At 37.3% G+C, this 21361-nt stretch overlaps 1 protein-coding gene across 1 annotated transcript in view; it reads left to right on the forward strand.

The window, feature by feature from the left end:
- SLC30A7 (solute carrier family 30 member 7) overlaps positions 1–21361 on the forward strand; it is a 117176-nt gene that overhangs the window by 14848 nt on the left and 80967 nt on the right. Inside the window, exons 3-5 of the mRNA XM_055404029.2 lie at positions 12525–12638; positions 16616–16703; positions 17343–17469. Coding sequence (XP_055260004.1) covers positions 12525–12638; positions 16616–16703; positions 17343–17469 — 329 coding nt within the window. The remainder of the gene's footprint in view (positions 1–12524; positions 12639–16615; positions 16704–17342; positions 17470–21361) is intronic.

Consider the following 21361-nt stretch of genomic DNA (forward strand, 5'->3'; position numbering starts at 1 on the left):
TCCTCATTTCTTTTAATTCGTTTTTCTTTTTTCCTCTCTGTTTCATTTATTTCTACCATTCTATCTTCTGCCTTACTTATCCTATCTTCTGCTTCCATTATTCTTCTCTTGGTTCCCTCCAGAGTGTTTTTGATCTCATTTATTGCATTGTTCATTATATATTGACTCTTTTTTATTTCTTCTAGATCCTTGTTAAACCTTTCTTGTATCTTCTCAATCCTTGTCTCCAGGCTATTTATCTGTAACTCCATTTTATTTTTTTCAAGATTTTGGATCATTTCCACTATCATTATTCGGAATTCTTTATCAGGTAGATTCCCTGTCTCTTCCTCTTTTGTTTGGCTTGGTGGGCATTTATGCTGTTCCTTTACCTGCTGGGTATTCCTCTGCCTCTTCATCTTATTTCTATTGTTGTGTTTGGGGTGGCCTTTCCATATTCTGGAAGTTTGTGGAGTTCTCTTTATTGTGGAGTTTCCTCACTGTGGGTGGGGTTGGACAGGGGCCTTGTCAAGGTTTCCTGGTTAGGGAAGCTTGTGTTGGCATTCTGGTGGGTGGAACTGGATTTCTTCTCTCTGAAGTGCAATGAAGTGTCCAATAATGAGTTTTGAGATGTCAGTGGGTTTGATGTGACTTTGGACAGCCTGTATATTGAAGCTCAGAGCTATGTTCCTGTGTTGCTGGAGAATTTGCTTGGTATGTCTTGCTCTGGAACTTGTTGGCCCTTGGGTGGTGCTTGGTTTCAGTGTAGGTATGGAGGCGTTTGATGAGCTCCTGTTGATTAATGTTCCCTGGAGTCAGGAGTTCTCTGGTGCTCTCAGGATTTGGACTTAAGCCTCCTGCCTCTGGTTTTCTGTCTTCTTCTTACAGTAGCCTCAAGACTTCTCCATCTATACAGCACCGTTGATAAAACATCTAGGTTAAAGATGAAAAGTTTCTCCACAGTGAGGGACACTCAGAGAGATTCACAGAGTTACATGGAGAAAAGAAGAGGGAGGAGGGAGACAGAGGTGGCCAGGAGGAAAAGAGGGGGAATCAAAAGGAGAGAGACAGATCCAGCTAGTAATCAGTTCCCTAAGTGTTCTCCACAGTCTGGAACACACACAGAGATTCACAGAGTTGGGTAGAGAAGAGAAGGGGAGGGAGGAGATAGAGGCGACCTGGTGGAGAAAAAGGAGAGTCAAAAGCAGGAGAGAGCAGTCAGGCCAGTGATCTCACTCCCAAGTAAAAATGGGTACTGAGGATTGGGTTCTTAAAGGGACAAAATTGATAACAAATATTAAAAAGCAAAGATTAAAAATCTAGAGTAGAGGTTGGATTTTCAAAAATACAATAATAAAGGGAAAAAAACAGTCACAAAAATTATAAAATATATATATATGAAGTTTGCTTTAAAAAATAGGGTCTTTTTCTTTGCAAAGTAATAGTAGGTTATAAAAATGCAAATTAAAGTAGTAATAGAAGACTTAAAATTTAAAAATTAAAGAATGATAATAGTAAAAATATATCTTGGACTTTCTCTGTTGGTGTTGTGGACAGTGTGGGGTCAGTTCATTTTCAGATAGTTCCTTGATCCGGCTTCAGTTCAGTTCAGTTCAGTCGCTCAGTCGTGTCCGACTCTCCGCGACCCCATGAATCACAGCACGCCAGGCCTCCCTGTCCATCACCAACTCCCGGAGTACACTCAAACTCATGTCCACAGAGTCGGTGATGCCATCCAGCCATCTCATTCTCCGTCGTCCCCTTCTCCTCCCGCCCCCAACCTTTCCCAGCATCAGAGTCTTTTCCAGTGAGTCAACTCGTCGCATGAGGTGGCCAAAGTATTGGAGTTTCAGCTTTAGCATCAGTCCCTCCAATGAACATCCAGGATTGATCTCCTTTAGAATGGACTGGTTGGATCTCCTTGCAGTATAAGGGACTCTCAAGAGTCTTCTCCAACACCACAGTTCAAAAGCATCGATTCTTCGGCGATCAGCCTTCTTCACAGTCCAACTCTCACAACCATAGATGACCACGGGAAAAACCATTGCCTTGACTAGACGGACCTTGGTTGGCAAAGTAATGTCTCTGCTTTTTAATATACTATCAAGGTTGGTCATAACTTTCCTTCCAAGGAGCAAGCGTCTTTTAATTTCATGGCTGCAATCAGCATCAGCAGTGATTTTGGAGCCCAAAAAAATAAAGTCTGACACTGTTTCCACTGTTTTTCCATCTATTTCCCATGAAGTGATGGGACCAGATGCCATGATCTTTGTTTTCTGAATGTTGAGCTTCAAACCAACCTTTTCACTCTCCTCTTTCACTTTCATCAAGAGTCTTTTGAGTTCCTCTTCACTTTCTGCCATAAGGGTAGTGTCATCTGCATATCTGAGGTTATTGATATTTCTCCCAGCAATCTTGACTCCAGCTTCTGCTTCTTCCAGCCCAGCGTTCCTCATGATGTACTCTGCAAACAGAGGGAGAGGGAACCGCCTTGGAAGTGACAGGTGCAAAAGATTAAAACCCTGTAGTTAGCATTGACTACATAGGTCCCTTCCTATGTAGTCAATGCTAACTACAGGGTTTTAATCTTTTGCACCTGTCACTTCCAAGGCGGTTCCCTCTCCCTCTGTTTGTTTTAGCTTCTTCTGTTTGCTGGTCTCTTCAGTGTCTAATTTCAGCCCTGACATTAGGGGGCGGTGGTGGACACTTTATAAGGCTCACTTGTTCAGTCCTGTTCTGGGAAGGGAGGAACGCTGCAGAGAAATATCTCTGGCGTCTATGGGGAGTGCTCGCAGTGTCCCGGCCATACTGGGTTTGTCCCCCGCTCCCGGCTTGTGTGCTGTCCCAATCTATACTGCACAGGCTCTAGGTTGCTCTGCCAGGACTGTCTGAGGCCGGCCCTGGGTTGTATGCACTTCCCAGGTCTAAGTCTCTCAGGTTCAGGTTCTCGGGTACTCCTCAAAGGTGCAGACTCAGTTGGGGCTGTGTTTTGTGCCCTTCCCAGGTCCGAGCAGCTCAGGTGACCAGGTGTTTGGCGAGCGTGGTTGCTGCAACTGATTGCTTCCCTGTCCCTGCCACGGTTTTCTGGGTGTACAGCCGGCACACCTTCTTGGGTGGATGTTGACTGTCCAGAAACCCAAGAAGTCTCTGTTAGCAATGAAGCCTGCTTGCAGTTTGGTATCAGATGCTTCTCTGGGGCCACGATTGCCCCCTCCTGGCTCTGGCTGCCCTCATCTGCCTGTTTCCAGAGGGGTATGGGCTGGTCGGCAGCCGGCTAGCTCTGCTCAGTCCTTTGTTCTGTGAGTGGGCCTGGCAGTGTCATCAGTTCAGTTCAGTTCAGTCGCTCAGTCGTGTCCGACTCTCCGCGACCCCATGAATCACAGCACGCCAGGCCTCCCTGTCCATCACCAACTCCCGGAGTACACTCAAACTCATGTCCACAGAGTCGGTGATGCCATCCAGCCATCTCATTCTCCGTCGTCCCCTTCTCCTCCCGCCCCCAACCTTTCCCAGCATCAGAGTCTTTTCCAGTGAGTCAACTCGTCGCATGAGGTGGCCAAAGTATTGGAGTTTCAGCTTTAGCATCAGTCCCTCCAATGAACATCCAGGATTGATCTCCTTTAGAATGGACTGGTTGGATCTCCTTGCAGTATAAGGGACTCTCAAGAGTCTTCTCCAACACCACAGTTCAAAAGCATCGATTCTTCGGCGATCAGCTTTCTTCACAGTCCAACTCTCACATCCATACATGACCACGGGAAAAACCATTGCCTTGACTAGACGGACCTTGGTCGGCAAAGTAATGTCTCTGCTTTTTAATATACTATCAAGGTTGGTCATAACTTTCCTTCCAAGGAGCAAGCGTCTTTTAATTTCATGGCTGCAATCAGCATCTGCAGTGATTTTGGAGCCCAAAAAAACAAAGTCTGACACTGTTTCCACTGTTTTTCCATCTATTTCCCATGAAGTGATGGGACCAGATGCCATGATCTTTGTTTTCTGAATGTTGAGCTTCAAGCCAACCTTTTCACTCTCCTCTTTCACTTTCATCAAGAGGCTTTTGAGTTCCTCTTCACTTTCTGCCATAAGGGTAGTGTCATCTGCATATCTGAGGTTATTGATATTTCTCCCAGCAATCTTGATTCCAGCTTGTGCTTCTTCCAGCCCAAGAGATTCCAAGGGAACTTTTCATGCAAAGATGGGCTCGATAAAGGACAGAAATGGTATGGACCTAACAGAAGCAGAAGATATTAAGAAGAGGTGGCAGGAATACACAGAAGAACTGTACAAAAAAGATCTTCACGACCAAGATAGTCACGATAATGTGATCACTGACCTAGAGCCAGACATCTTGGAATGTGAAGTCAAGTGGGCCTTGGAAAGCATCACTACGAACAAAGCTAGTGGTGGTGATGGAATTCCAGTTGAGCTATTTCAAGTCTTGAAAGATGATGCTGTGAAAGTGCTGCACTCAATATGCCAGCAGATTTGGAAAACTCAGCGGTGGCCACAGGACTGGAAGAGGTCAGTCTTCATTCCAATCCCAAAGAAAGGCAATGCCAAAGAATGTTCAAACTACCGCACAATTGCACTCATCTCACACGCTAGTAAAGTCATGCTCAAAATTCTCCAAGCCAGGCTTCAGCAGTATGTAAACCGTGAACTCCCAGATGTTCAAGCAGGTTTTAGAAAAGGCAGAGGCACCAGAGATCAAATTGCCAACATCCGCTGGATCATGGAGAAAGCAAGAGAGTTTCAGAAAAACATCTATTTCTGCTTCATTGACTATGCCAAAGCCTTTGACTGTGTGGATCACAATAAACTGTGGAACATTCTGAAAGAGATGGGAATCCCAGACCACCTGACCTGCCTCTTGAGAAACCTGTATGCAGGTCAGGAAGCAACAGTTAGAACCGGTCATGGAACAACAGACTGGTTCCAAATAGGAAAAGGAGTGCGTCAAGGCAGTGTCATAGGTTAGGGCTTTTCGCATAGCTCTAGTCCTTTGTTCTGTGAGCAGGTCTGGCTGTGCCTTAGGTTAGGGCTTTTTGCCTTTTTGCTGGATAGCTATCCCACAGTCTGGGCTGCTATCTCAAGTTAGGTCCCTCAGATTGCCCTCGGGGCATTCAGGCCCGGTCTTTACTTTAAGCAATGCAGTCTGTGCCTCCCTGCCCAGCCCCTGCTTGCTAGTGGCGGATGCGGGCGTCTGTGCTGCTTCTCTGCTGGGAGTTACCATTGGGCGCATATTCTGTGGGTTTTAATTATTTATTTATTTTTCCTCCTGGTTATGTGGCCCTCTGTGGTTCCAAGGCTCGCCACAGACTCCCCAGTGAGAGTGTTTCCTGGTGTTTGGAAACTTCTCTCTTTTTTAAGACTCCCTTCCCGGGATGGATCTCCATCCCTACCTCTTTTGCCTCTCTTTTTATCTTTTATATTTTTTCCTACCTCCTTTCAAAAACAATGAGCTGCTTTTCTGGGTGCCTGATGTCCTCTGCTGGCATCCAGAAGTTGTTCTGTGGAATTTACTCAGTGTTCAAATGTTCTTTTGATGAATTTGTAGGGAAGAAAGTGGTCTCCCCGTCATATTCCTCTGCCATCTTCCCCCCATACCTGTTACCTGTTTAAATGGTGCTAAATTGAGGTCCAAAGTAGTTAAGCAAGTTGACATTCACAGAAGTAGTAAATGGTAGAGGTGGAATTTGAACTCAGATACTCTGACTTCAAAAGTAGTGCTCTTAACCCTTCTGATACTTCTTATGTTTAAAGATTGAACTGCTGACGTGCTTACTTTCAGAATGTTTCTGTTGACCTTGCTTAAAGTTCGCTGATGATGCTCAGCTCTGTCCAGTCTGTGGTTAAGCCAGTTGGTAGAATTCTTCATCTCTAACACCTTATTTTTTGTTAAATTTTTTTTTTTGTACTTCCATTTTGCTGAAATTTCTTACTGATTCATGCATTTCCCCCCCACCTTTCCCATAGATCCTTTATTACTTATAGTTCTGATAGCTCCTATATCTGGGTCAGTATTGTTGTCTGGTTCCGTTAACTGCATTATCTCTTTACGAGTTATTTTTCATCCTGTATTTGTGTTTCTTGAGATTTTTGATCAAAGGCTGGACGTTATGAGTAAAGAGCAGTAGATACTGAGGTAATAGTATTCATTACTAGGAATCGGTGTGTGTCCTCTGTCAGCCTATTAGTTGGTTAGGCCTTTCACTTCCAGTTTTCTTATATGCATGTGTCACAGAAGCTCTCTCTTTGTGCTCATGGTGCCCTTCGCCTGCCAAGCTATAGATGGTTATTGATCGTTACTCTGTGTGAGGTTTGTGGTGAGTGCAGAGGGACATTCATTATCTTGACAAAGCCTCAGTCTTATGCAGGCTCAGCCCTTTGAGCCTGGCCCTTGAGGGTGTGCTTTTCATTTGATTGTTTTTGTTTTTATATTTTCACTCTTCCCTTCATGACAGTGAAAGTCTGTCACATATATGAAGATAGTCTTGGGTGAAAGTGAGTTTCTTGCTAGCAGAACATCTGCTTTGTGTTGGTACAGAATCCTCTACCCAAAAGAATTTCCTGCCCTTCCCTCCTGTTTCAGTGTCTTTCTTAAAAGCGTGTATAATATGAATCTTTAACATCACAAATAATATGTCATTTCATGTATCTTATAAGAATTTTATAATAATACAGTTCCATTTCATTCTATCTTTTGTGCTTTAACTGTCATATGTTTCACTTTTATGTAAACCCCACAATATAGTGTTCTTTTGCTTTATACCTGAGGTTAATAAATAAACCTTTCCTCTTGACAGCAAATAGTAAATATTTTAGGCTTTAAGGGTCATAAAATCTCTGTCACAGTTCCTCGATTCTACTGTTATAGCACAGAAATAGCCATAGACAATATATAAACAAATGAGCGTAACTGTGTTTCAGCAAAACTTTATTTATAAAAATAGATAGTGGTCCAGATTTAACCTGTGGCCTATAGCTTGCCGACCTTGCATTAGATTGTCAGATATCTTTTTTAAAAATAGCTTTATTGAGATACAATTCAAATACCTTAAAATTCTCCCATTCATGTTGTACTAGTTAATGGCTTTTAATGTATTTATAGAGTTGTAAAATCATCACAACAGTCCATTTTGCAACGCTTCTATTATTCCAGAAGGAAACTTTAAAGCTCTAGCTATCACCCTCCAATTCCCTTGTCCCCTGATCTGTCCCAATTCTAGGTGATCACTAATCTGCCTTCTGTCTCTATGTATTCGCCTGTTCTGAACATTTCATATAAATGGAATAATTTGCATGTTATCCTTTGTGATGTTTTATTTCACTTAGCCCAGTGGCTTCCAGGGTTATCCATGTTCTTCATGTATCAGTATTTCTTTTATTTTTATTGCCAAATAATATTTCAGCAATGTGAAAGAATTCCAGTTTCTCCACCAACATTTGTAGTTATTGGACTTTTTTTTCTTAATTTATTTACTTTTAATTGAAGGATAATTACAATATTGTGTTGATTTCTGCCATCCATCCACATGAATCAGCCGTCGGTATACAAGGACTTTTTTATTCTGGTCATCATAGTGGATGTGAAGTTGTTACTTATCATCGTTTTGAGTTGCGTTTAATGATGTTGAGTAACTTTTCTAGTGCTGATGGCAATTTGTATGTCTTCTTTGGAGAAATGTCTGTTCAGATCCTTTATTCACTTTTAAAAAATGGATATTTTCTGTCTTTGAAGAGTTTTAAGAATTCTTCCTATATTCTGGATACAAGCCTTTTGTCCGATATATGATTAGCAGATATTTTCTCCCACTTGTACATTGTATCACTTTCTTGATACTGTCCTTTGAAGCATGAAAGTTTTAAAATTTCAGTGATGTTCAGTCTGTGTTCCTCTTTTTTTCTTTTATTGCTTATGCTTCTGAAGTCATATTTAAGAAACCATTGTCTACCCTGAGGTTGTGAATGCTTTAGCTCAGAGTTCTCCAACCACTGGACTTGTTCTGGGTCATGGCTGTTAGAAACCAGGCTCAGAGCAGGAGATGAGTGGCTCCCTGTTGCTCCTCTTCGCTCACATTACTGCCTGAATCTTCTCCCCCATTGCTCTCATTACCACCTAAACCATGCCTACCCCTTTCCCATCTGTGGAAAAATTATCTTCCATGAAACCAGTCCCTGGTGCCAAAAAGGTTTAGACTGCTGCTGCTGCTGCTGCTAAGTCACTTCAGCTGTATCCGACTCTGTGTGACCCCATAGACAGAAGCCCACCAGGCTCCCCCATCCCTGGGATTCTCCAGGCAAGAACACTGGAGTGGGTTGCCATTTCCTTCTCCAATGTGTGAAAGTGAAAAGTGAAAGTGAAGTTGCTCAGTCGTGTCCGACCCTTAGCCACCCCACGGACTGCAGCCCACCAGGCTCCTCCATCCATGGGATTTTTCCAGGCAAGAGTACTGGAGTGGCTTGCCATTGCCTTCTCCGTGAGACTGCTAGTTAGCTTTTATGTTTAGGTCTTTGGTCCATTTTAGGTTAATTATTGTATATAATATGAAGAAAGGGTCAAAAATAATTTTTTTTGCATGTGGACGTCCAGTTGTTTCAGCATCATTTGTTGGACACTCTAAATTCTATTCCATTGATCTGTGTGTTTATTCTTATCCTAGTACCATATTGTTTTTATTACTGTAGCTTTATAATAAGTTTTGAAATTGGGAAGTGTGAGTTCTCCAACTTTGCTTTTCTTTCAGTATTGTTTTGGCTATTCTAGATTTCCTGCTTTTCCATATGAATTTTAAGATCAACTTGTCAGTTTCTCCAAAGAGGTCAGCTGGGATTTTATTAGAGAATAAGTTGAATCTGTGGATCAATTGGGGAAGTATTACCATCTTAGCAGTATTGTCTTATCCGTAAACATGGATATCTTTCCATTTATTTAGGTCTTTATTTTTTTAAACAATATTTATAGTTTCCAGAGTGTAGCTTTTGCACTTTTTTTTTTTTTGCTGAATTTATTCTTTAGTATTTTTTGATGCTATTATAAATGGAAATTGTTAAAATTGCATTTTGTGCATCACTAATGCATAAAATATAATTCATTTTTGTATATTGATCTTGTAGCTTTCAACCTTGCCAAATTCATTAGTTCTAACAGATTTAAATTGTCCTTAAGATTTTGCATATAAAAGATCATGCCACTTGCAAATAGAGATAGTTTGTACTCCTTCCCTTCCAGTCTAGGTGCTTTTTATTTCATTTCCTGCCTTGTTATACTCTCTAGTACATTGTTAAATAGAAGTGGTGAGGGGACATTTTTATCTTGTACCTGAGCTGAGAGGAAAGCATTCACTCTTCGGGGCTTCCCGCGTGGCTCAGTGGTAAAGAGTCCGCCTGCAATGCAAGAGACACAGGAGACGTGGTTTCGATCCCTGGGTCAGGAAGATCCCCTGGAGGAGGAAATGGCAACCCACCCCCTGGAAAAATCCCATGGATAGAGTAGCCTCACGGGTTACAGTCCAAAGGGTCACATACAGTTGAACATGACTGAACAGATACTCACACATTCAATCTTTGGCCATAATAATGATGCTGATGTTAGCTGTGGGTTTTTTATAGATGCTATTTATCAGTTCAGGAAGTTCCCTCTACTGCAAGTTTGTTGAATGTTTTCATCATAAAAATGTTGGATTTTGTCAAATACTTTCCTACATCTATTAAGATGATAGTGTGGTTTTTGTCTCTCATTCCATTGATATGATGTATTATATTGATTGATTTTCATGTAGTTAACCAACCTTGCATTGTCGGGGTTGTGGTTTGTGGTCTGTACTCCTTTTTTTTTTTTGGTGAATTTGATTTGCTAGTGTTTTGTTGAAGATTCTTGTGTGTATGTGTGTTTGCAAAAACTACTGGTCTCTAGTTTCCTGTGATGTCTTTTGTCTGATTTGGGGATCAGAGTAATACTTATACAATAAATTGCGAAGTATTCCTTCATCTTCTAGGAATTGACATTTATTGTTCTTTAAATGTTTAGTAGGATTTACCAGTGAAGCTATCTGGGCCTAGGCTTTTTTTGTTGTTGAGTTTTAAAAGCATTAATTTAATCTGCTTACTTTCTATAAATCTGTTTAGACTTCTTTTTGACTCTCAATTTTGCTAGATTGTTTAGGAGTTTGTAAGTACCATCTAAGTTACCTAATTTGTTGGCTTATATTTAGTTGTTCATAGTAACTTCTTATAATCTTTATTTTCCCTAAAGTCAGTAGTAGTGTGTCACTTTCATTGCTGATTTTGGTAATAATGAACCCTTTCTCTTTATTCTTGGTCATTTTAGTTAAAGGTTGTGAATTTTACTGATAGTTTCAAAGAACCAACCTTAGTTTATTGTTTTATCCTCCTTTTTTCTGTTTTAAAGTTACCTTTTCTGTTTTAAAGTTACTTTTAAAAGTACTAAAAATTAGAAAAATTATATTTAATATTTCCCCACATTTAATGATCTTTATCATACAAATCTAAGTTTCCACGTGGTATCATATTTGTACTTCAATAACTTTTTATTGTAGTTCAGACCTGCTAGCAGTGAATTCTCTTAGTTTCGGTTGTCTGAAAAAGTCTGTTTTGCCTTCATTTTTGAAAGATATTTTACACAATATAGAATTTTAGTTGACACATTTTTTTGTTTTTCAATATTTTAAAGATATTACTTCATTGGATTCTGCCTTGAGTAGTTTCTGATGCAAAATATGCTATTAATCTTTAGCTTTGCTTTTATGTATCCAGTTTTCCTTTCTTTGTTTTTTTTTTTGATTGTTTTCAGAATTTTCTCTTTCTGTTTGGTATTCAGCAATTTGTGAGTTATGTAGGGTTTTGCCTTGCTTGGATCTCATTAAGCTTCTTGGATATGGAATTGTTTTGTTGTTGTTGTTGGTTTGTTTGTTTTTTCCATTAATTTTGGAAAACTCTAATCATTTTCTCTTTAAATACTTTTTCTACCTTATTCTTCCCTCTCCATAACTGAGAATCCAAATACATGTCTGTCTGATGCTTTGACAGATTTTGAATTTTCTGTTCTCTTTTTTCCATTCCTTTTCTTTGTGTTTTACTCTGGATAATGTGCTTTGATCTCATTGATTCTTCCTCTCTGTGTCCTGTCTGCTCAGAAGTCTGTGTATATTATTTTTAATCTTCAATATTATGATATTTAAATTTTTTTTGTCATTTCCATTTGACTATTTTCTGGTTTCTATCTCTGATCATAAATTTTCCCCAGCTTTGTAACACATCCTTTAACATATTAATCACATTTTATAGTTCCTATTACAATATAATCTCTGGAACTTTTCAGATTCTGCTTCTTTCGACTGTTTTAGCTTTTGACAGTAGGTCTTATTACTTTTTTTTCCCCTTGATCTTGTTAATTTGCCTTATACATAAAGTGCTATATGTTATGTTTAAAAGAACAGTAGAGACTGAGGTTAGTAGTATTTATGACCAGAGGTGTGCACATCTTTTTTTTTATTATTTTTTTGGTCAGGCCATTAGTGTGGGGGTTTTGAACCTATTTGGGCAATAGTTGAGCTGGGCTATTGTGTTTTGGTATAACTAGTTACCATTCTGAGGTTTCAGCAAGCCATGCATACCTGTGCCATAAGGGAGGAGTCCTCTCTGTGCTCTTTCTTGGCTCTCAGAGGTAGATTGCTATTGTCTTTTGCTTTAGGCAAGGCTTTGGTTGGAGACTGATGCTGAAGCTGAAACTCCAATATTTTGGCCATGTCATGCAGAGGGTTGACTCATTGGAAAAGACCCTGATGCTGGGAGGGATTGGGGGCAGGAGGAGAAGGGCACGACAGAGCTTGAGATGGCTGGATGGCATCACCGACTCGATGGACATGAGTTTGGGTAAACTCCGAGAGTTGGTGATGGATAGGGAGGCCTGGCGTGCTGCAATTCGTGGGGTTGCAAAGAGTCAGACACGACTGAGCGACTGAACTGAACTGAACTGAACTGAACTTGGTTGGAGAAGTGGGGGGATGGGTGTTTGGTTCTTCTTTTGCAGTCTCAGTATTGGGCAGGCCCTTTACTCCTGAGTGTAGGAGTGAGTGTTTTTAATGTTCCTGCCCCATTTCTCATCCCTCTTGCCAGAGTTGTATCAAAAAAAGAAGAAAGGGTCTTGTTCCTTTTCTAACAGCAGACCTTTGCTTTATATCAGTGTAAGGTCTTGAGCCCAAGCTGGCTTCAGCCTTGGCCCCAGTAACAAATGGCTATTTTTTCTGTTTCTCTTTCCAGTCAACCTTTGCTAGTCACCAGAGGGTGGGCATATTCCTACCTTTCTTTCAATAGCAGCTGGTCTCTTCCTTTGGTAAGGGAGTGTGTGGGTGTCTTCTTAGACACTTAAAAATTATCTTAGATATTTTTCAATATATCATATTTGTGTTGTCCTTTTATAAGATTAGTTCCTGATAAGCAGAGGCTGAATCTTAGATTTTTAGAGGATGACTGCTATTTGATTATTATTGTAATATGCCAATGTGTTTGTTCTTTTCCAGCTTAGGTTTGATTTCCGACTCTTTTCACATGTTTTTCGATAGCACTGCCATTTTGGCTGGATTGGCAGCATCTGTTATTTCAAAATGGAGAGATAATGATGCTTTCTCTTATGGGTAAGACTTTTTAAAAACATTTTTATTGAAGTATAAGAAATACAGAAAATGATACATAAATCTCAAGCTCACTTTTCAGTTGAACACACTTATGTAACTTGAACCCTTGAAACCCCCTCATGTCTCCTTCTAGTTCTTTAACACTCACATTCCACTTTCCTGACTCGATGGCTTAGTTTTGCCCATTTTTGGACAATATATAATTAGAATCTATAATAAGTAAATTTTTTTTGCATCTAAGTTCTTTTGCATCTTGATTTTACCAGAGAATTTCAGGTGAGATGGTTACTAGATAGGGGAATTTCCCAGCTCTTAACCTTTTCTTTTTGAGAGAAGAAGAGGAAAAAGAAAAAGTTTCAGAATATGAATATGATCATGCTTGTTTATTTTTCATTTTTGGTTGATATTTTGTTTACTTATTGTCTTCAGCTCTGCCTTTATGTAGAATATTTCTCTTACTTTTTCTGAATTCAGACAATTAATTAAATATTAGGAAAGTGTTTTTATGCTGAAGGGACTTGCTCTGAACATCTGGTCTCACTTCTGAGCCTAGTAACCTTAGAGTCAGAGGTTTCTTTATGCCATCTCTGATTGGGGGGAACAATGGGGTTTCCATTATTTGATTTACTCTGCCTGTTTTCTTTCTTTTTTTTTTTTTTTGAGTCCAGAATATTTTACAGTGTAATTATGTTTGGGCAGCACTCAGAACTAACGTCCGCTTCGTCTCTCTTCCACCTGCTTTCTTGTTCCTGCTCCCCTCTCACCTGCTTGTTTGTTCAGTTGCCCTAGGTCTTTTCCCTGCTTTTTTTTTGAGTGCTGGCTCACATTCTTGCCTTTCTTTACTATCTTTCCTGTTTTCATTCCATCTGTCATCCTTGTCCCCATCCTCCTACTCATTCTCTCCTCTTTATTTCTCCTAAATTCCCTTCCCTCCTTTTCTGTTGTTTCTTTCTAGTTACTTGCGTCTGTGTTCAGGTTTTTTCTCTTCTTCTCCCTTCTACTGTCATTCTTCCTCCCTCCCTCCCATCTTTTCTTTTATTTTTTCCTTTCTGCTACTCTGTCCCTCTATACTATACCACTGTACCCTCAGGTTCGTTCTTTCTTTTCCACTGCTTAACCTCTTCAGCTGTAGTTGTTTTCTTTTTTTTTCAGGTTCTCTTTCCTTCTTTCACAGGTTCCCTGAGAACTTCCTTCCTTGTGCAGTTTCTCTCATTCTCTCCCTCTCCCATTCACATCTGCCTTCTTACATCAACTGTCTCTTGTATCTCTCCTACGCGTAGTCCTCCACTGCTTCCTCTTTCTTTCTAGCTTTGCTTTTGTTCTTGAGTGAGCACATACTGCTTGCATGAGCTTTTGTTCTCTTCAAATGTTTATGGAGGATCCACTATGATTTGAATACTGTGTTACTTCTAATGATATCAAAATGAATAAGGTGTGACTTCTGCCTAGAAGAACTTGTAGTCTGATGGGGAAACAGTTCTGTAAAAATATTGTAATAACCATACATTGTGTGACAAGTGCTAAAAGAGAGATATGTGAATTTCTGTGACAGAACTTTCTGATCTGGGGTATAACCCAGGAGATGAGACAAAAAACAAATTATATTGTTTTTATAGTATAGAGCAAGAGATCCTGTTTACAAATCCAAACAGCTTGAAAACTCAGAAAAGAACCTATTCCATGGCACTATATAATCAAAGATTCTTAAGTATATTTTGAATTACTAAAGAAAGGTTGTGTGTGAAATTATAATTTTGTGTTGGAAAATTAGTGATTCATACATATTTTATATAAAAAATCAAATTAGAATGTATTAAGCAACATTTCTGGATAGACAGTAACTAAAAATTCTTAATTCTTAGGGTATCCTGTTTTCTATTTAGAATGCATAATCTCCTGGTATAAGATGGTTTTTAGAAATGGCTTTGAATACCTTCAGTACCATAGCAGGTTTTACTAATTCAACTTTAATTAAAATATATGAGAGTAATATTCTTGCCACCTTTTAATTTGTTTATCCTGTCTTCTTCTTTGCTCTTTTTTTCTTTTGAGAAGGGAAAAATTAGGGAATAAAAGCTGATGTAACATTTGAAACTGTTAGTAACTGCTATAGTAGTAAGTAGCAGCAGTAGAAATATACTGCTGTTTTGCCAGTATATCAAAATGTCACTGAATAGGCTGAGCCAGTGAAGAATCCCCAAATCTCCAGTTCAGTATGAGCACAGTAGCAGACTGAGTGCAATAGAAAAACAGAGGAATCTCGGAGGCAGTGAAAGCTCTTCAGTATTTTTTGTGTGATGTCACCTTTGTGTCTTGTCACACTCCTAATTTTGAAATAGTAAAGCCAGAATGAAAGTAATACACATCTGATAGGTGGATGCCTGTGTCCGTGCTAGTATACATATGTACATATACTTGTATATTTTTTGCTTTGGCTAAGGAATACAGGTGTGATCATTCTTAAATAGGTAATAGTACATTAATGGATCATACATTTCAATTCCCAGACAGGCTATTCAAATAAACACAGTCATTTGTAAAAGCAAGTGTATCTGGACTTTACAAGTTTTTCATTTTAATCCGCTAGTCAAATTTAGCAAATACATTAAGCCTAATTAAATCATTTAAGCCCAACTATTTATCAGAATTTATAGAACACCTACTAAGCATTAGGGACAAAGAGATACCTGAAAACTGATCTTGCCTTTTATCTTGAAATCTAGTGGAACTCAAGGACAAAAGGCTTTCAATCATGCATTAGCTATGAGATTAGAAGAGTGGGTTAAAAGAAAGTGCGTTTTTATTTTGGAGAAGTAGCCCTGTTGACACAGATAAATTCCTAAGTGTGGATTGTGGAACGCAGGCAGTAAATTCTTTGAATTTAATAATAAAGTATATGCTTTGATAAATAATATATTAATTCACTTATATGTATTAGAAGGTAGATATATGCTTTATTTCTGAGTATAGATATATAGATATATATATATACACTACTTTGAAATGTGCTTTACAGGGCAAACTCCAACATTACTGTATGGAATATATTTTAAAGAGTTTGTTCTATTTACTTTAAAAATATTTTTGCCGTAAAAATTGTGTTATCTAGAAATTAACACAGAAAGCTTGAAAAAATCATATTTTTGATGCTCCTATTACATTGTTTAAGGACCAGAGTGATTAACTGCTGTTTACACCCTTTGAATAATGTCTGAACATGTTAAACTGCCAAGTTAAAGTTGTTTCTAATAACTTTAACTAAGCCAAATATAGCTCATGAAAAAATAAAATCTTTCCCCAATGCTTCACACAGGTAGGAAGCAGAAAGCTTCAGAAGTCCATGGAACAAAAGACAGGTATTTTTAAAATAGTTTAATTAAAATTATGTGAAACTAGAATTGATTCTATAATTTAGGTAATTGAAGATTTTTTCTTAAATTTAGTCATCTTTAGAAGAAGAGTGATAGAAATATAAATCTCAAGTTGTCTCTGGGATAATTCAGAACTGAAAGCTGAAAGATACAAAGTAAAAAGTATAAGGAGTTCTTAGAAAAGGAGGAATTAATAAGTTACAAAAGCCCTTTTTCAAGCTCTCTTTCTCAACTTTTTATCTTTGTATCCTTCCTTCTTTGCCCACTTATCTGGTCCTATTCTTCCTTCTCCAGTTGCAGCTTGAGATTTACATTACTCTGAAAGGTCTCTCTAAAACTGCTTACTCTAAAAAGGTCTTTTGGTCGGCTTGTAGATATCTCTGTATTTTATGGCATTCTTCTTTAAACATAACTCATGGTGATTAAATTTATTTTCTCAATTTTGTGACATGTACAAGGAAAATACTATCCTATAAACACTGGGACTTTGTTGGCTACATATAACTACGTAGTATGGTTTAGTACCTCTGAATATATGTAAATTTATGATTTGGTTTTCTTTTAAAGAAATAACTTAATTCAGTTGTTTACTTTGCTCTTCTCTAGGTATGTTAGAGCGGAGGTTCTGGCTGGCTTTGTCAATGGCCTGTTTTTGATCTTCACTGCTTTTTTTATTTTCTCAGAAGGAGTTGAGGTATAGTAGATAATAATTAGAGCCAGTAAATTACATTTCTGTAATGAAAATGTTTACTAACTAAAGGTACATGTAATAGAGCTATTTTTTCACACTATCATTGGATATTTACTGAGGCCAGTCTTGGGTTGCATAAAGTATTATGTGTATATAAGAGGAACTTATAAAATAATTGGAAAGTTATATGTGAAAAACAAATAGTAGTGCTTTGTAAGCTGTGAATGATGTTTTGACACTGAAAAGTAAACACACAACAATCCTGGTGGTGAGTTCTGTTGGAAATAGTTCTTAAAATAGAATCTGAGGATTTTGCCAATGAATCTTCAATATTTCGGTGTTTAAAACAAGTAAAAATTTAAAAGTTAATCAACTTAAAATTACAGTATTTTAAGATTCCAAAGAAGGATGGTTTTAGTCCAAATATTCATGCCTTTAAGTGTACTTACTTAAAAATAATAATTGTTACCTTTTCTGAAATATGTGAGGAATGGTTTTATTTCTGTTAACTGTTTTGGCAGACAATTTTGGCGTGGTTTTAATTCTGAAAATAAAAAAATTTTTTAAGTTGCTTTTTATTTTTATCAATTGATTAGTCAGAAAATATATCAATACAGTTTGTTTGTATTCTGTGTTTTCTAGAGAGCATTAGCCCCTCCAGATGTACATCATGAGAGACTGCTTCTTGTTTCAATTCTTGGGTTTGTGGTAAACCTAGTAGGAATATTTGTTTTCAAGCATGGAGGTCATGGACATTCTCATGGCTCTGGTATGATGGTTAGAACCCTTTGTTTCTTCATTTCTGGTTTCTGTCATAATTATTCACTTTTGAAAATTGATGATTTTTAAAGTCTAACTCTATATTGATTTTTAATAACAAGAGCAATATGTTAATTGACTCATGTTAATGTCTTCCTGAATCTTCCCCTTTTGTGGTTTCTCAGAGTTACAGTATCAGTTTGGTGTGGCTACTTCAAGACCTCTGTAGCTCATCTGTTTGGTATGATAACATTTATATAAAGCAAATACCAAAACAACAATACAAATTTAGATATTAAAAAATCATAGTGTATGCGGGTATGAAATTTATAATACAGTCTGTCTGTGAGATCCTTCCACCTGGTGTCCATCAGTGTACCATCTCTTGTTCACAGACACATGAAACTGCGTGGTGTGGGTTACTGTGGTTTATTTAAACAGTCTTCTATGGATTGTCATACTTCCATATGAAGCATATCTTTATGAACACATGCAAACGTTTCTCCAGAGCTGTGCTGTCCTATATAGTAGTTGTTAGTCACATGTGACTAAGTTTAAATTATGGTTAATGAAATGTAATAAAATTAAGAATTCAGTAAATGACATTTCAAGTGCTCAGTAGACACATAGGGTTACCATATTGGATAGCAAATATAGACAGTTTCCATCATCACAGAAAGTTCTTTGAATTGAAAGTTTCTCGAATATTAATAGAATTGCTGAAACACAGGATATATAATATTTAGTTTCAATGGACATTAGCAGTTTGCCCTCCAAACGACTCATTTACGTTTACCCCAGCATAAAATGTAAGTACTAGGATTCTTTTACCCATATCAGAACTTACTATTATGGGTTTAAAACCAGTTTGCTGATATTTTGATAAAAATGATATCTTACTTTATTTGTTATCTTTTGGACTAGTAGTGAGGTTGAAAATCTTTCTGTATGTTTTTTGGCCATCATTCAGGTTATTTCCTCTTCTGGAATTGTCCCATCCCCCCTTAACACCCCATTTTTCTATTGTCTTATTATTAATCCATTTACAAGCTTTTGTTTATGTATTTTTAATACTAATTCTTTGTTTTATGTGTTGTAGATATATTTTTATAGTCTGTGGCTTGTCTGTTTAAACTTTTATTTCAGTTCAGTTCAGTCACTCAGTCGTGTCCAACTCTCCGCGACCCCATGAATCACAGCACACCAGGCCTCCCTGTCCGTCACCAACTCCCGGAGTTCACTCAAACTCATGTCCACAGAGTCGGTGATGCCATCCAACCATCTCATTCTCTGTCGTCCCCTTCTCCTCTCGCCCCGGGGTTTATAATTTGGATATTGTCTAGTTTCTTTTTTTTTTTTTGTCTTATATACTTTGTGGTATGTTTTCTGCTTTTTTTTTTTTTAAGGAGTTCCTATCCCTGAGTCATAAAAATATTTTTATTATTTAATACTGTGAAAATTTTGGTTTTTGTCCCAACTACGTTGGTCCTTCATTTATATATATTTTTGTGATGAAGAGTTAAGACTTTTTTTCTCAGTGTGAGTAAGCAGTTTTCCAAGCACCATTTATCAATTTGCTCTTTACCTCACTGATATAAAAGGACACATTTAGCCTAAATTACCTTAATATCAGAATCACACGGGACTAATTGCTATAAACTTGATGTTTTAACATCTGGAAGGATTAGTCTCATCTTTCTGTTTTTTTCCTCCAGAGTTGTTTGGGCCTGTCTTGCTCATTTGATATTTTTAATCACCTTGTCAGGTTTTATGAAAAATCTTTTTGTGATTTGATTGGGAATGCATTGCCTTTATGTTTAATTCTGGAGAATTAACATCTGAAATTTTGAGTCCTCTATTGTCTTAGTCACTTTGGTTCATCTTTAGTTATTTTTAGTTTTTTCTATTAAGAATGAAAACTATTTTTCCTGTTTGTCTTAATTACATAGCCAGAATCTCTATCACAGTGTTTAGAAGTAGTTACAGCTTATATCATTGTGTCAACCTGTATAATCACCTGGCTAACTTTTAAAGAAACATTGATGCCCAGATTTAATCCCAGAATATTTACATCAGACTCTCTGGAGGAATAGACCCCAACATCAGCATGTTTTGCCCCAACATCAGCATGTTTTGAAGCTCTCCAGTCAACTTTAATGCGCAATAAAGGTTTAGAACCATTGCTATTTAAAAAATGCTACTGAAGTTTTACCAATGAGTCTGATGTTTATGGTCTGTTTCTGATAAAACTGTTTTACCAAGTTAAGAATATTTTTTTTCCCTGCATCTATTGAAGTAATCATTTTTTTTTCCTGCTTTAAAGTTGGTAATTATGTTGATAAGATTTTTCTCATGAAAATTCTTTCGAGTGTTAAAGCTTAGGTCTGTGATCCATTTTATGTCAATTTTTGTATATGGTGTGAGGCATAGTCCAATATCATTTTCTTATATATAAATGTGTATATATTAATTTATAATATATTTATTTATATAAATAACATTAATTTTTATAAATAATATATTATAAATATATAATATATATTTATAATTTATAAATATATATTATATAATTATTAATGTATTAATAATATTAATTTATAATACATTTATATAAATGTAAAATTCTGTCTGAACAGAATTTTTTTAAAGGATTGTTTTTCCTCATTGAATTGTCTTGGCACCCTTGTCAATAATCAGTTGAGTTTAGTTCTGGACTGTCGGTTCTATTTTGTGGATCTGTATGTCTGTCCTTGTACCATTACTGTGCAGTTTTGATTAATGTAGCTTTTGGGTATGTTTTGAAATTAAAACATTTGAATTGTCCAACTTTATTCTTTTTTAAGGTTACTTTGGCTACCCTGAGTCCCTTCTTGCATTTCCATATAAACTTTAGGATCAGTTTGTCAATTTCTGCTTAAAAAGGGCAGCTGGGGCTTTGAAAGAAATTGTATTGAATCTGTAGATGAATTTTGGAATTATTGTCATCTTAACATCTTAAGTCTCCTGATCCATGAACATGGGATGCCTTTCCATTTATTTTCAGCTTCTTTAGTTTCTTACAACAGTGTTTTGTAGTTGTTAGAGTAACTGTCTCACACTTCTTTTGTTAACTTTACCAGTAGGGGTTTTTTTTTTTTTTTTGGCTGCCACTATAAGTAGGATTGTTTTCTTAGTTTCATATTTGGATTGCTCATTGCTAGTATAGGAATAGAGCTCATATTTGTATATTGATATTGTGTCCTGCCACATTGTTGAAGTAGTTCATTATCCTAACAGGCTTTTAGTGGAGTGTTTAGAATTTTCTATATATAAGCATACCTTATTTTATTGAGCTTTGCACATTCTGCATTTTTCACAAATTGGAGGTTTGTGGCAGCCTTGCATCAAACAAATCTAAATGCCCTGGCTAGATCCTACAGTTAAATAGAAGTAGTGAGAATGAACATTCTTTTCTTTTTCCTGATTTTAGGGTGAAAGCATTCAATATTTCATCATTAAATATGATTTTAGCTGTGTTAGCTATGGGTTTTTCAGAAATACTCCTTACCAAATTAAGGAAATTTTCCTTTTATTCCTAGTTCATTGGGTGTTTTCATCATGAAAGGGTATTGGGCTTTTTAAATGATTTTTTCTTCATTTTTAAAGATAATCAGTTGGTTCTTTTACTCTATTCATATAGTGTGTTACATTGCTTGGTTTTCAGATATTAAACCACCTTTGCATTCTCAGGATAAATCCCATTTGGCCATGGTTTGTAATCCTTTTGACATATTACTGGATTTGGTTTGCTTGTACTTTGTTGAAGACTTGTGTATTTATAGAAGACTTTTGTACTTCCCTGGTGGTTCAGATGGTAAAGAGTCTGCCTGCAGTGCAGGAGATCCAGGTTCAATTTCTGGGTT

This window comes from Moschus berezovskii, chromosome 4 (genome assembly GCF_049115385.1).
Source record: "Moschus berezovskii isolate FMDL1 chromosome 4, NW_MosBer_1.0, whole genome shotgun sequence".
NCBI classification, from domain to species: domain Eukaryota; kingdom Metazoa; phylum Chordata; class Mammalia; order Artiodactyla; family Moschidae; genus Moschus; species Moschus berezovskii.